Consider the following 13,059-nt stretch of genomic DNA (forward strand, 5'->3'; position numbering starts at 1 on the left):
ATAAGATACCTAGGGATAAACCTAACTAAGAAAGTCAAAGATCTTTATAAAGAAAACTATGAAAATCTTAAAAAAGATATTGAGGAACCAGCAGTTGGTGTAATGGCTATGTCGCTGGACTGCCATGTAGTTGACGGTGGTTCGCGTCCCAGACCCGGTGGCTTAAAACTCACGCCAGGCGGGTGTGCGTGCGTGCCCAAGATCCCAAGAGGAGAATGGACAAGGATTTGTGGCATGGCCATTTCCCCTGGGGGGTGATTTCTCGCTTTCTGTCTCTCTGTCTCTCTCTCTGTCTGACTGGCAAGCGCACGCGTCCTATAGCAAAAACCTCTCCAAAAAATAAAATATAAAATAAAATAATAACAATGAACAAAGTTAAATAAAATAATTCTTTAAAGAAAAAAAAAAAAAAGACCTGACTGGAAATTTTGGGGCAGAACTCTAGCATTGGAAAGAGTCAAATAAATTTGCAGAATGACAGCCACTTATCATGCTTGGAGAATAACATGCTCCCAAAATGAAATGGATAAGACACCTAATGTATTTCATTATATTAAAGGGGGATTTTCAATCTGGTAGAGAGTTTTAGGGATGATTTAATGATAGGCACATAAATCAGATGAAAAACTGAAGCAATTATTAACTCCAGGGAAAGCAAAAAGGTGTAGACGAAAACAAATGTAATTACAGTTCATGTAGCAAACCATTTATAGTATTTATATGCTCACATTAATGTAATATGGAATGTTGACTTAACCAGAATAAATAATATCTACAAATTGTAGGGAAGAAACTTGGAGATGTGTGTAAGATAGATGGTATAAAAATAAGTATCTGTCAATAGATAATAACTGAAACTGAAAAAGAAAGAAAAAGAATATCGGTTTAAGAAGGTACTTTAGGGGATCAGCAGATGGCGTAATGTTTACATTGATGGAATCCCATGTAGTCGACCTCAGTTTGAGTCCCTGACCTGGCGGTTTCAAACTCATACAAAGCATATGTGAGTGCATACCCAAGATTATGAGAGGAGAATGGAGGAGAAGGGATCATGGTGTGGCCATCCCCCCGGGGGGTGATTTCTCGCTTTCTGTCTCTCTGTCTCTCTCTGTCTTTCTGGCGAGCGCACGCACCCTATAGCAAAAACCTCTTCAAAAAACAAAAAAAAAAAAAATGGAGGTACTTTAGAAATATGAGGGCTTGGGAACCAGCAGTTAGCGTAATGGCTATGTCTCTGGACTTCCACATAGTCGACCATGGTTCATGTCCCGGACCCGGTGGCTTAAAACTCACGCCAGGCGTGTGTGCGTGCGTGCCCAAGATCCCGAGAGGAGAATGGAGGAGAAGGGATTGCGGCGTGACCATCCCCCCTGGGGGGTGATTTCTCGCTTTCTGTCTCTATGTCTCTCTCTGTCTGTCTGGCGAGCACACACACCCTATAGTGAAAACCTCTCCAAAAAAAAAAAAAAGAAATATGAGAGCTAACTAACCAAAGAAACAGCTAAGAGATGGAAAATAGTGTATTTGTGTGCAGGAAAGGGGAGCCGTGGAACTTGTATTTTAACTGGGGTGTTGGTAGACAATTAATCAGAGCCTTAATAAAGAATATTGATTTACTGATAATTATTATTATAATAAATCAGATCACATGTTAGAAATGCTACAAAAAGAAATGAAGGTAAGAGGGGTTATGAATGTGTGGTGGGTAGGGGTTGTAATTTTAAATAGGTTGTCAAGGTGTGTGTCCTTGAGAAGGTGTCATTTGAACAAATATTTGAAGGAGGTAAGAATATAGGGAGTATGGAGGTGGGGGTGGCTTGCGGGGGGTGGCTTTCAAGTAGAGGAAAAGGCCCCAAGTCATGGTGTACTCAAAACCGTGATTTCCTGGGAACCAGCAGTTAGCATAATGGCTATGTCGCTGGATTCCCACGTAGTTGACTGCGGTTTGTGTCCCAGACCTGGTGGCTTAGAACTCACGCCAGGCGCGTGTGCGTGCGTGCCCAAGATCCCGAGAGGAGAATGGAGGAGAAGGGATTGCGGCGTGACCATCCTCCCTGGGGGGTGATTTCTCGCTTTCTGTCTCTATGTCTCTCTCTGTCTGGCGAGCGCACGCGCCCTATAGCAAAAACCTCTCCAAAAAAAAAAAAAGTTAATAAAAAATTTAAAAAATAATAATAATAAAAAAGTGATTTCCTTAAGAAACCACCAGGAAGCTAGTGAGTTGGAGATGAGATCAAAGAGTGATGAGGAAGGAAAGGAGCCATAGCTGCTGTAGAGCTCGGAGGCAAGTGCAAGAATTTTGACTTTGCGTGAAATGGGGTACAGTTGAACAGAGGAGCAAAACAACCTGGCTTATATATTGAAAGGCTCTTACTGGCCACTGTGGGGAGAACAGACTGCAGGGGACAAGGTGAGAGGTAGGGAGACCAGTTAGGAGATGCTGCATCATCCATGTTAGAGCGGATAGTGGTTCCCACCAGGGTCGCAACACTGAGAGGAAGAAGGGAGTCAGGTATGGACCTGAAATGGCCTGAGCAACTGGAAGGGTAGAGTTGCCATCAACTAAGATGGGCAAAGCTATGGCAGAGAGGATTCTTTTCCAGATGTGCTGTATTTAAGATGTCTATCAGACATTCACATGAAGATGCTGAGTATGAATCTGGAGTTTGGGGAAAAATGTCCAGACTGAGATATAAATTTGGGAGTGTTTGCTTATGTATAGCAACTTTAAAAATTGGGAGATTGGGGGACCAGCAGTTGGTGTAATGGCTTTGTTGCTGGACTTCCATGTAGCTGACTGCGATTCGAGTCCTGGACCCAGTGGCTTAAACTCATGTCGAGCGTGTGTGTGTGTGCGTGCCCCAGATTCCGAGAGGAGAATGGAGGAGAATGGATTGCGTCGTGGCCATACCTCTTGGGGGTGATTTCTCGCTTTCTGTCTCTCTGTATCTCTCTGTCTTTCTGGCAAGCATGTGCGCCCTATAGCAAAAACCTCTCCAAGAAAAAAAAAAAAATTGGGGAGATTGGGAGCAACAGGTGGCATGGTGGTTAAGGTACTGGATTCTCACATGGCCAACTGCAGTTTAAATTCTGGACTCAGTGACTTGAAAATTACAACAAATAAATAGATAATACACACACACACACACACACACACACACACACAATTTTTTTCAAGACTTAAAAAAGAGATATCTCTAAATTTAAAAATTGGGGGATTGCGGACCAACCTTGTAGCCTAGTGGTTAAGGGAGCCAGATTTGGACCAAGCTTGTAGCCTAGTGGTTAAGGGAGCCAGATTGTACCTGGTTTGAATTGACCATGGTTTGAATTCTAGCCCATGACTTGAAAAACATTCTAGGTATATGTGCATGCCCATAGTCCTGACAGGATAAATAAATGAAGGAGGAGAGGAGTGATTATGGTGTGATCACGCTCTTTTGCCTCTCTCTGTGTCTCTATCTCTTTCTGGTGAGCAACATGCCCTCTGGCAATACAAAAAAAATTTTAATGAGGAGATTGGATAAAATTATTGAGGCAGTGAGTATATGAAGAAGAGAGACCAAGACTGAACCCTGAGGTCCCCAAATTTAAGAAGTTGGAGAGTTTGAGAAGGTGAGATCAGGAAGGTAATTGGAAACCAAGACAGTAGGATTCCCTGGAAGCCAGGAAAGTGAACTGAGGGAGAGGGAATGATGAACAGTGGTGTTAAATGCTCATAAATTGCAGACTGGGAACCGAGCATTGGTTTTCGCAATGCAAAGGTCATTGATGATTTTGATAAGAGTGGTTTTAGTGGACTTGAAGGGTGGTAGTGAGTGAAAAAGTTATGTTGGGTACAAGAAAGTGGGTACAAGAATGGGAGAAGAAGGGCCAAAAAGTGGTGATAAGATATGATACTGCAAGACTGACCCACATGGGAAGGTACCAGTTCATGTCTAGAGACCTTCCTGAGTACACCAGGTGTGCATGTGCCCATGATCTGGGCCTGCCTAAAGCTGTGGTGCAATGGTGTTAAAACTTTCTTGGGGGTACTGTCTCTCTGTCTCTCTATTATACAGAGTAAATAAATAATCTTAAAAATGAGAGAAGAAAAAGACAATGGCTATAGACAACTATAGTCAAATGTTTTTCTACAAAGAAGAACAAAGATGGTTGCTGACGGAAAATGGGATCAAGAGATGTAACTTTTTGTTTTCCTGTTTTGGGGGCATGTTAAACTAAAGTCGGAGAACCATAAAGCCACTTAGTAGTAGACATAATTTCAGTCTCTAGGTTGTTTGTTTGTTTGTTTGTTTGTTTTAGTGAGCCAGAGAGAATACTTTCCATGCGAGATCAAAGATACTATTGATCTAAGTATTGGTTAGCATTACCTCTTTAAAAACTTACAATGAATGTTAGAACATACCAGAGTGAACAGTTTTGAGACTTTGTTGTTGACTTCAAGTACATTTAACCTCTCCTCTTGTAGGAAAGAGAGGGGAGAATTGCTGGAGCAATGCAGCAAGACCCTGAATAGGCAAGTGAGGATGTAGAGCACTTGCAGGGGTCAGGCTTTAGACAGCAACAGGCAAAGCTCCTCTATGGAACAGGTAGGAAGGCAGAATATGTAGGTGTAGATGCTGGCGAGGAGGTAGGCTGGTGTTGAGTGGTCATGGATATCCTCTTTTTCTGAAGAAATAGATAAATCATCTTCTCTATTTTTCTCAAAAGAAGAAGAAACCTCAGGAAGGTTAGTGGCAGTTAGTGGCAGAACAGAACTAAAATTCAGCATTTCAGACCACAACTCCAGTTGTGATTCATACAGAAGACACAGACACTATGTGACAGTAAGCATCAGTATTAAGGAAAACACATCAATGGGTGGTTTCGACAGTCAGTGAGGGCTGAGAATGATTTGTCTGGGACAGTGCTTATTAAACTTGAACCAACTGGGGACTCTTGTGACCCTGAATATCTCGATTTAGCATTTCTGGGTGTGTGGGATTACTCATCTAACAAGGTCCCAGGTGATGCTGCAGGCTGATAAAAGCAAGCAACAGAAAGGAACAGAAAGGTAGAAACAACCCAAAAGCTCAAACAGATAGATAAACAAATTCTAGTATGACAATAAAAATGCTATCAAGTGCTAATACATGCCACGATTATAACACAAATAAACCTTGAAAAACTTTATGTGAAGTGAAAGAAGTCAGTCACATAAGACGATATATTATATGGTTCCATTTACAGGAAATGTCCAGAATAGACAAATCCATTGAGACAGAAAGTAGGTTAGTGTTTGCCATGGACTGGGAAGAGTGGCAAGTAGGGAATAGCTATTAAAGGGTACAGTTTCTTTGTGAGGTGATAGAAAAGTCCTGGGACTACATTGCACAACATTATAAATGTATTAGATGTCACTAATTGTAAATTTTATTTTATATGTATTTTACCACAATAAGACACTTCCCCCCAAAAAAGTTAAGAGCTAGATCATCTCTCGGTCTCTTTAGTTCTGATATTTACAGTTCTATAAAGTACAGGGTTAAGAAGGGTGAACAGCTCTCTCTCTGCCCAAGGAGGAGATGAATTCCTTGGAGAGAAGCCTTGTAGGTTTCCCAGAGGGAAGCTGCTCCACCTTTTGTAAAATTGGGAAGTGACTTGGCACAGTAATGCACTAAAAGTGGCTTAGGACTATGGAGGGAATAGTTTATGACTGTTCTCAGGCAAAACCAACCAACCAACCACTCATGTGATCCCATTTCTAGAATCCCCTTTTTTATACCCAGCTCTAATACCAAGAAGAAACTATCAATGAGTTTTGCCAGTGAGCTTATAGTCAATCAGAGAAGATTCCCGTTTGGGGCAGAAAACAGAGAACCAAACTGAAATGTCCAAGACCTGAAGGTTGGAGATGGTCAGAGGTGGTCAGTAATATCAGGAGTGGTCAGGGAGTCTCCTTGAAGGAATGGGCACAAACAAAGACTAATTGTGTTATGTGAAATTCACCTAACACAATTAATTAAAATCCCTTTTAAACAACACACATACACAAAAAATAGGAGCCTATGATATCTGTGCTTTGTAAAATTGGGCCCAGAATCTACCTTTGGTATCACACTTTTTGGAATATGGACTCACTATTGGTACCATTATAAAATTACAAATTGCTACTCACCATATGGTAGAAATACTTATTTCCTGGAATCATTTGGTTGCAATAATAACAGTAGATTTCCTTTTCAGAGTCCAAATTTTTCTTCCCTGAATAAGCACAGAAACAACACCACAAATGATTGCCCTGGACAGTGGCTAACCCAGCTCTCCCACAGCTGCCTACATGGCCTGTACTCCTGAATATGAACTGCCCCAAGGCCTCCCTAGCTGTGAGCCTCCCATTCTGCCTCTATCCTCAGCCACACAAGCAGGCTGAATCACCCACATCATGGCCATGAATGTGCACTCAGGGGAGCATGTAACCCTGGTGAAGAGATGTTTTCCTGTAACAGGACTGGTTGGTAGGGAGATGAAAGGAGCTGAAACCACAGATGCTGATCCTGTCCAATCAGATAGCTCTTTCATTCTACCAGCTTCCTGCTACAGAAATTTTAGGGTCAAAACAGGTGTTGATTGTATACATCTTTTTTTTTTTTTTTCCTTTTTTCATTTAAGGACCCCTGGGTATACATATGAGCATGTGTGTTTGTGTGTGTGGTGTGTGTGTGTGTAAGTGTGTGTGTGAGAGAGGAGAGAGAGAGAGAGAGGAGACAGGAGTACCCGCCACAGGATCTGGTCACACCATGATCCTCTTCCTTCAGTACTCTAGCCCTTTAGATATTAGACACTTGAATGCATACCTGGCATGTTTCAGGACAACCAGGCTTGAGATCCAAACCACGGTCACCATAAGGGATCTGGCTTCTCTCAAGCAGTGCATTACTGCTGCACCACAGAGCCAGTCCTGGCTGTATACATCTTTGCTGACTGTGTTGAAGTTGTGTTATGTTGTACTGCTGAAGTCATGTCACAAAGATGAAGTTGTGTTGAAGACTAAGGTTGGTTGCGTTAAAGCCTAGCCATACGGCGTTGAGGAAATACATGTGAATCTCACTTGCCAGTTTTCATTGGTCAACGCTGAGCTTAGATATTTACCAGAAGAGTAAATAATCCAAGGGGTTTTAAATTCTCTTCTCATTATCAAAACAGCCAGGTTGACATAAGATCTGCCACCTTGGGGCCAGCAAGTGGTTAAGGTGCTGGACTCCTACATGGCCGACTGTGGTTTGAGTCCTGGACCTGGAGCCTTGCTTTCTTTCTCTCTCTGGTGAGCTCACACACCCTATAGCAAATTAAATAATAATAAAAGATAAATTAAATTAAAATAATTCTTTAAAAAAGTTTTTTTTAAAAAAAGATCTGCCATCTTGATGGCTAGCCTTGGTACACATACCCTCATGTACAGGTAATTGGGTCAAGAGAATATGGGGTCTGAGAGCCAGCTCATAGGCCCGAAGGTCAGGAGTCACAAGTTTCCTTCTGTCTTTTGTCAATGGTAAAAAGAACTCTAGATTTGGGGATGAGAAATTTGGGTGTCCAGTCTTGTTTCTGCCTTTAGCAAGACCCTGATTGATTCTGTGTGTGGGTTTCTCATTTGTAAAAAGATGTGGGTGGTCTCTGCCGGGCTAGAATTGTGCTGGAGGAGTTCAAAAGAAGCCTCCCATTTTCCAGAGATCCCCATGGCCTCCTCACTCATCTGCGTGGCTCCAAGGCCCCACCCCTGGCCTCCTGGTCTCCCTGAACCAGTCATTTGAAGACCACAGCACACATACAAGAGGGCCACTCAAGTGCATGGTCTAGAACTAGAATAGCCAGCCCAATTGAGACACACACAACAAATACCCTTGTCATCTGTCCTGTTGAGAGCTACCGTTGCTGGCATCCCATCAGGAAAGACTCTGGCCCTGGAAGCCTCTTCTGTCCTCTCCGGCCTGTACAGCTTCCCTTCCCCCAGCTGGGCTTGTTCACCCTGGCAGACATCTTTGTGCTGCGCCAGTGCGTGGAGCTTGACAGGCTGATTACAGTCTGGGCAGAGCCCCATGCGGCCCCCACAGTGCTGTTCGTGGAGCTCCAGCTTGCTGAGGCTCATAGCCACCTCGCAGAACTTGCACTCCGCCGGGCGCTCCTGGTGTTCCTCGGCCTGGGGGAGGCAGCAGGAAGGACATGAACTGTATAGGCAGGTCAGGGGCATGTGCCCATCTCCCTGGGGACAGGAAGCCAGAGAGAAAGTGATGGGAGGGCCCAGAGCAGGCGACTATCCTCAGGGAATCCAAGCATGTTTGTTTTTTTTAAGAGAGATTTTTGTGGGACCAGCAGTTAGCATAATGGATATGTCACTGAACTCCCATGTAGCCAACCATGGTTGGAGTCCCAGACCTGGTGGCTTAAACACACACCAGGTGCATGTGCATATGTGCCCAAGATCCCGAGAGGAGAATGGAGGAGAAGGGATTGCATTGTGGCCATCCCCCCTGGGGGGCGATTTCTCGCTTTCTGTCTCTCTGTCTCTCTCTGTCTTTCTGGCGAGCGCACATGCCCTATGGCAAAAACCTCTCCAAAAAAATAATAAAAAAGAGAGATTTTTGCTATAGGGCATGTGCATGAGACAGAGAGAGAGAAAGCGAGAAATCACCTCCCAGGGGGAATGGCCATGCCACAGTCCCTTCTCCTCCATTCTCCTCTTGGAATCTTGAGCATGCATGTACATGTGCCAGGTGTGAGTTTTAAACCACCAGGTCCAAGACTCGAACTGTGGCTGACTATGTGGAAGTCCAGCGATGTAGCCATTACGTCATCTGCTAGTCACATTTCAAGCAGTCTTGACTCAGACCCCAGCAAGTCTTCTGACCCCATCTGGGTGCAAGAGAGTCCCTGTGATGGGTTAACTCTCCACTCTTTTGAGCTCATTGGGTCCAAAGAGAGAAGAGAGTGGCCAGGTAGAATTCTTCTTTGTTTCTTTTCTTTAAAAAAAAAAGAAAACATTGCCAGAGGGCACATGTGCTTACCAGAGAGAGACAGAAAGAGAGAGAGAGAGAGGTGAGAAAGCACCTCCCCTAGGAGGCATGGTCATGCCACAATCCCTTCTCCACCTCTCCCCTTTGGGATTTTGGGCATGCATGCACACAACTTCCGGTGTGTCTTTCTATTTTGATTTTTGCCCTATAGCAAAAACCTCTCCAAAAAAAAACCAGGGCCAGACCCATAAACCCGAAGGGCAAGGGCTGGATATGAGAACAGAGGTAGACTCAGCTAGTGATGAGAGAGGCAGGACTGCCCTTTCCTCTGCACAAATAGGGGCTGAGCATGGAGGGCTTAGTGCCTCCCAGGCAGCGAGTGGGTCACTGCAGGACTGACTCCAGTCCCTGCATCCCAGACATCCTCCGTCCCTTCCCCTTACTCACCTGCGGGTTCATGCAATGCTCCTTCACCTCTTGGAAGCGCAGGCAGTGGGCCTCATGGAGGGTGAAGTGAGAAGAAGGCACGCTTCTTTTGCTACAGGATAAAGGGGGGAAATACTCTTATTTTCCTGGTGTAACACACAGGGCCTCTTTCACACCTACGTCTTTGGCACTGACCATCTGATGACCACGCTGCCTCCTGCCCCACGCCGCCTGGATGAGCCCAGACTCAGAACAACGCAGCGTCCAGCAGCGTCCAGTGTCGTAAAAGAAGTCAAGGGCGCTCGGCCAAGCACTTCCACCATCCAGGGCAGGTGGGAGGGAAGGAGCGGGAGTGAGGGATGGTGAAGGGGTACAGGGAGGCAGGCAGTTCAAGGAGGGTGATGGGTGGCTTCATTATCTATTTTTCTCCTTTATTTCTTTTCTATTACTAGAGGGCAGCACTTGCAAGAGAGAGAGAGAGAGAGAGAGAGAGAGAGAGAGAGCGCCCCACCTCACCACCCCCCATGGGGTATAGTCACACAGCAGTCCTTTTTCTTCCATTTCTCCTTCTCATCAGAATTTTGGGTATGCACACATGCAACCCTAGCCACCAAGGCTCGGATGTGATCCACTCTCAGCCATGTGGGATCTGGCTTTCCATGCACGGCACTTAACTACTATGCTACGGAGCCAGCCTGGATCGTAAGATGGGCTCAGTGTTCACGTATGCCAAAGGTGGCAAACGGTGTGCTTAAAATCGCGCGGTTTATTCTGTCAATAACGCTTCCATAAAGCTGTTTGAAAAGTGAAATGAGCATCAAATTATTTCAGTTCTTTTTTCTTCTTTTCTAGCGTCCCTGCTTGGCCCCTAGCCCTTACCCCTATCCCAGCTATGCTTCCCCCATGGCAACCTCAACTTTCAGAGTCTCCAAAGTGAGACCTTCCAGAGTCTCCCAGAGAGCCAGTCCACTACCTGCTGCCTCCAGGCTCACCTGTAGTAGCCACAGAGAGGCCCCAGTGACCAACAGCTTCTAGGCCTCCCACTTCCTGACAGTTTCGTCACCATCACCTCATTTCCACTCACTCCTACCTGTGGCAGCCTGGGACCAAGGGGTCCTAAAGGCCCAGACGGCAGGGGAGTTGCACGCCCACGTCCATGGCACATGACATATGGCTGGGCAGGGAGGGGGGATAGCCAGGGTCTCCAACCTCTTGGTCTGGATAAGCTCTTTGCTCCCACACTGTCCAGCCTCTCCCTCTTCTTCCTGAGCTGAGACAGGCACCAGGCAGCAGAAAGGGTCTAATCAGAGCCTCACTCTCAGGGCAGGCCCACTCTGGTGCTTGCTGCACTAGGGTGCTCAGAGAGTGAGGCCTGCATCAGGCCAGCGCTCCCGCGGGACCAGGGGGTGGTCCTGGCCCCACCTGCTCTGCCCTCCTTGTCCCTCTTGCAGCTCTCTCTCAAGACGAGGGTGAGAATCATTCTGGAGAATTGCCAGGAGCTCCGTTCTTTTTTTTTTCTTTTCTTTTTTTTGGAGAGGTTTTTGCTATAGGGCGCGTGCGCTCGCCAGACAGACAGAGAGAGACAGAGAAACAGAAAGCAAGAAATGACCCCCCAGGGGGGATGGTCACACCGCAATCCCTTCTCCTTCATTCTCCTCATGGGATATTGGGCATGCACGCACATGCGCCCGGCGTGAGTTCTAAGCCACCGGGTCCGGGACGCGAACCGCGGTTGACTACGTGGGAGTCCAGCGACATAGCCATTACGCCAACTGCTGGTTCCCTAGGAGCTCCATTCTTGATTGGCATGAAGAGAGTATTATCAGACTGCCCCCGTTAGGGCCCAAGATCTGACAGGCATGAAGAACTTGGGATGGGGACCAGCAATTAGCGTAATGGCTATGTCGCTGGACTCCCATGTAGTCCACTGCAGTTCAAGTCCCAGACTCGGTGGCTTAAACTCAGGCTGGCGTGTGTGCGTGCGTGCCCAAGATCCCGAGAGGAAAATGGAGAAGGGACTGCCATGTGGCCATCCCCCATAGGGGGGTGATTTCTCGTTTTCTGTCTGTCTCTCTCTTTCCGGCGAGCACACGTGCCCTATAGCAAAAACCTCTCGAAATTAATTAATTAATTAATTAATTAATTAAATTAAGAAAGAAAGAGAGAAAGAAAGAGAGAAAGAAAGAATGAACCAGGGAGGAACAGTCAGCGGGCTGCCTAGCTTCAGGACTGAGCCGGAAGGTTGGAAATCCCTGGGGGAAGAGTGTGCAGGGGAGTGAAGGGAAAGCCAAGCATCCTCACGCAGAGATCTGCTAGGCTTAAACCTTCCTGCCTCAGGGCTCATAATCCCCTTTTTGCTCTCTGCGGCCCTGTTTTTCTCACTTCAGAAACAGCCTGGCCCTGTCTGTCTCCTCCCTCGCCAGCTCTGGCCACCTGCTAGAAAAAGCACCATCTTACCAGTTCCCGCACACCTGGAAGGTTCCCTCCATGTCCTGCCTCTGGAGTCTTTCTGATGAGTTTCGTTTTTTTTCTGACGACAAGAAAACAAAACTGAAAGTACTCCAGCAGCCCAGCCCACAGCTCCAGGAGGGAGGGAGCTGCGGAGTTCTCAGAACTGGGTTGCTCCGAGGTTCCTGTGGCTGGGGGAGCCCCTCAGCAGCACGGCCAGCCCTGCCATCTCCCTCAGCCTGTGAGGCCACCCTGCTTCTGTCCCAGCCTGTTTCTGGGAACCCGGAGACCAGACCCCCCGGGGGAAGCAGCTCCTCCCCTGGTCCTGGCTGGCTTGGCTCCATCCTGGCCTCCAGCCACTTTCCCAAACCATTGACTTCCCACCCTGCCCCGGCTCCTGCTCCTCTCTGGTTCTTTCTCCACAGGGAAGAGGAGCTCTCGTGTTGAACCTGAGGGCTGCTCCCTGAAAAAGCTGCTCTGCACCCTGCTTTGGTCCCAGCCGATGGTGGCTTAGAAAAGTCTGTGGAGGTGGTGTGGGCCCAGATACAGGCTTTGGAGAGCATCCTGGGAGAGGGGTCGCTTGTTACTTTACAGCCTGGTGGCCCAGGACAGCTGCCTATCTCCCTGTTCCGGTCCTTCCTCATTTGTAAGATATTTACAGCAAACACTGTGGAGGGTTCATAAGAAAAGAGGCAAGTCAGGGCCGGCAAGTGGCATGGTGATTAAGGTGCTGGACTCCCACATGGCTGGCTGTGGTTCAAGTCCCAGATCTGGTGGCTTGCCTTCTCACTCTCCCTCTCTCTGTGTCTATCTCTGCTCAAATTGAAGAATAATAATAAGTAAATAAAATGAAATAAAACAATTCTTTAAAAATGAAAATAGGCAAGCAAGGGTTAATAAGGTGAGCCCAAGAAGAGCCTTGTCTAAGGAAATAAGCATACTTGCTCAGGATAAGAACCTGGGGGGGCAAAGTTCATCCTTACTCTCCTCCTACATAGAGACCATAAAACGGAGACCCTCCCCACCAAAAGGCTGGAACCTGTGAACTTGGTCAGGTCTCACCCTGGCACTCAAGCCTGCACTCTGAGCTCTAAGCAACTTAACTTCTGCTCACACTCACACTTCTGTCTCTGGTAAATTCTTTTTTTTTTTTTTGCAGAGGTTTTTTTTTTTTTTTTTGCTTTAGGGGCAC

General features: G+C 46.5%; 1 protein-coding gene across 2 annotated transcripts in view; it reads right to left on the reverse strand.

Annotated features, from left to right (window-relative positions):
* Positions 1–11,971, reverse strand: part of XAF1 (XIAP associated factor 1) — a 19,865-nt gene extending 7,894 nt beyond the window's left edge. Inside the window, exons 1-4 of one of the 2 annotated variants that reach the window (XM_006165132.3) lie at positions 11,877–11,971; positions 9,441–9,531; positions 7,882–8,179; positions 6,161–6,246 (exon numbers count right to left, since the gene is read on the reverse strand). In XM_006165132.3, the coding sequence (XP_006165194.1) occupies positions 6,161–6,246; positions 7,882–8,179; positions 9,441–9,531; positions 11,877–11,908 (507 nt within the window). In that variant the 5' untranslated portion in view covers positions 11,909–11,971. Of the gene's footprint in view, positions 1–6,160; positions 6,247–7,881; positions 8,243–9,440; positions 9,532–11,876 lie in introns of both variants that reach the window. The other variant, XM_014582797.2, reaches the window with a different exon arrangement.
* Between the last annotated feature and the right edge of the window lie 1,088 nt (positions 11,972–13,059).

Source organism: Tupaia chinensis, unplaced genomic scaffold (genome assembly GCF_000334495.1).
Source record: "Tupaia chinensis unplaced genomic scaffold, TupChi_1.0 Scaffold143814_1, whole genome shotgun sequence".
NCBI classification, from domain to species: domain Eukaryota; kingdom Metazoa; phylum Chordata; class Mammalia; order Scandentia; family Tupaiidae; genus Tupaia; species Tupaia belangeri.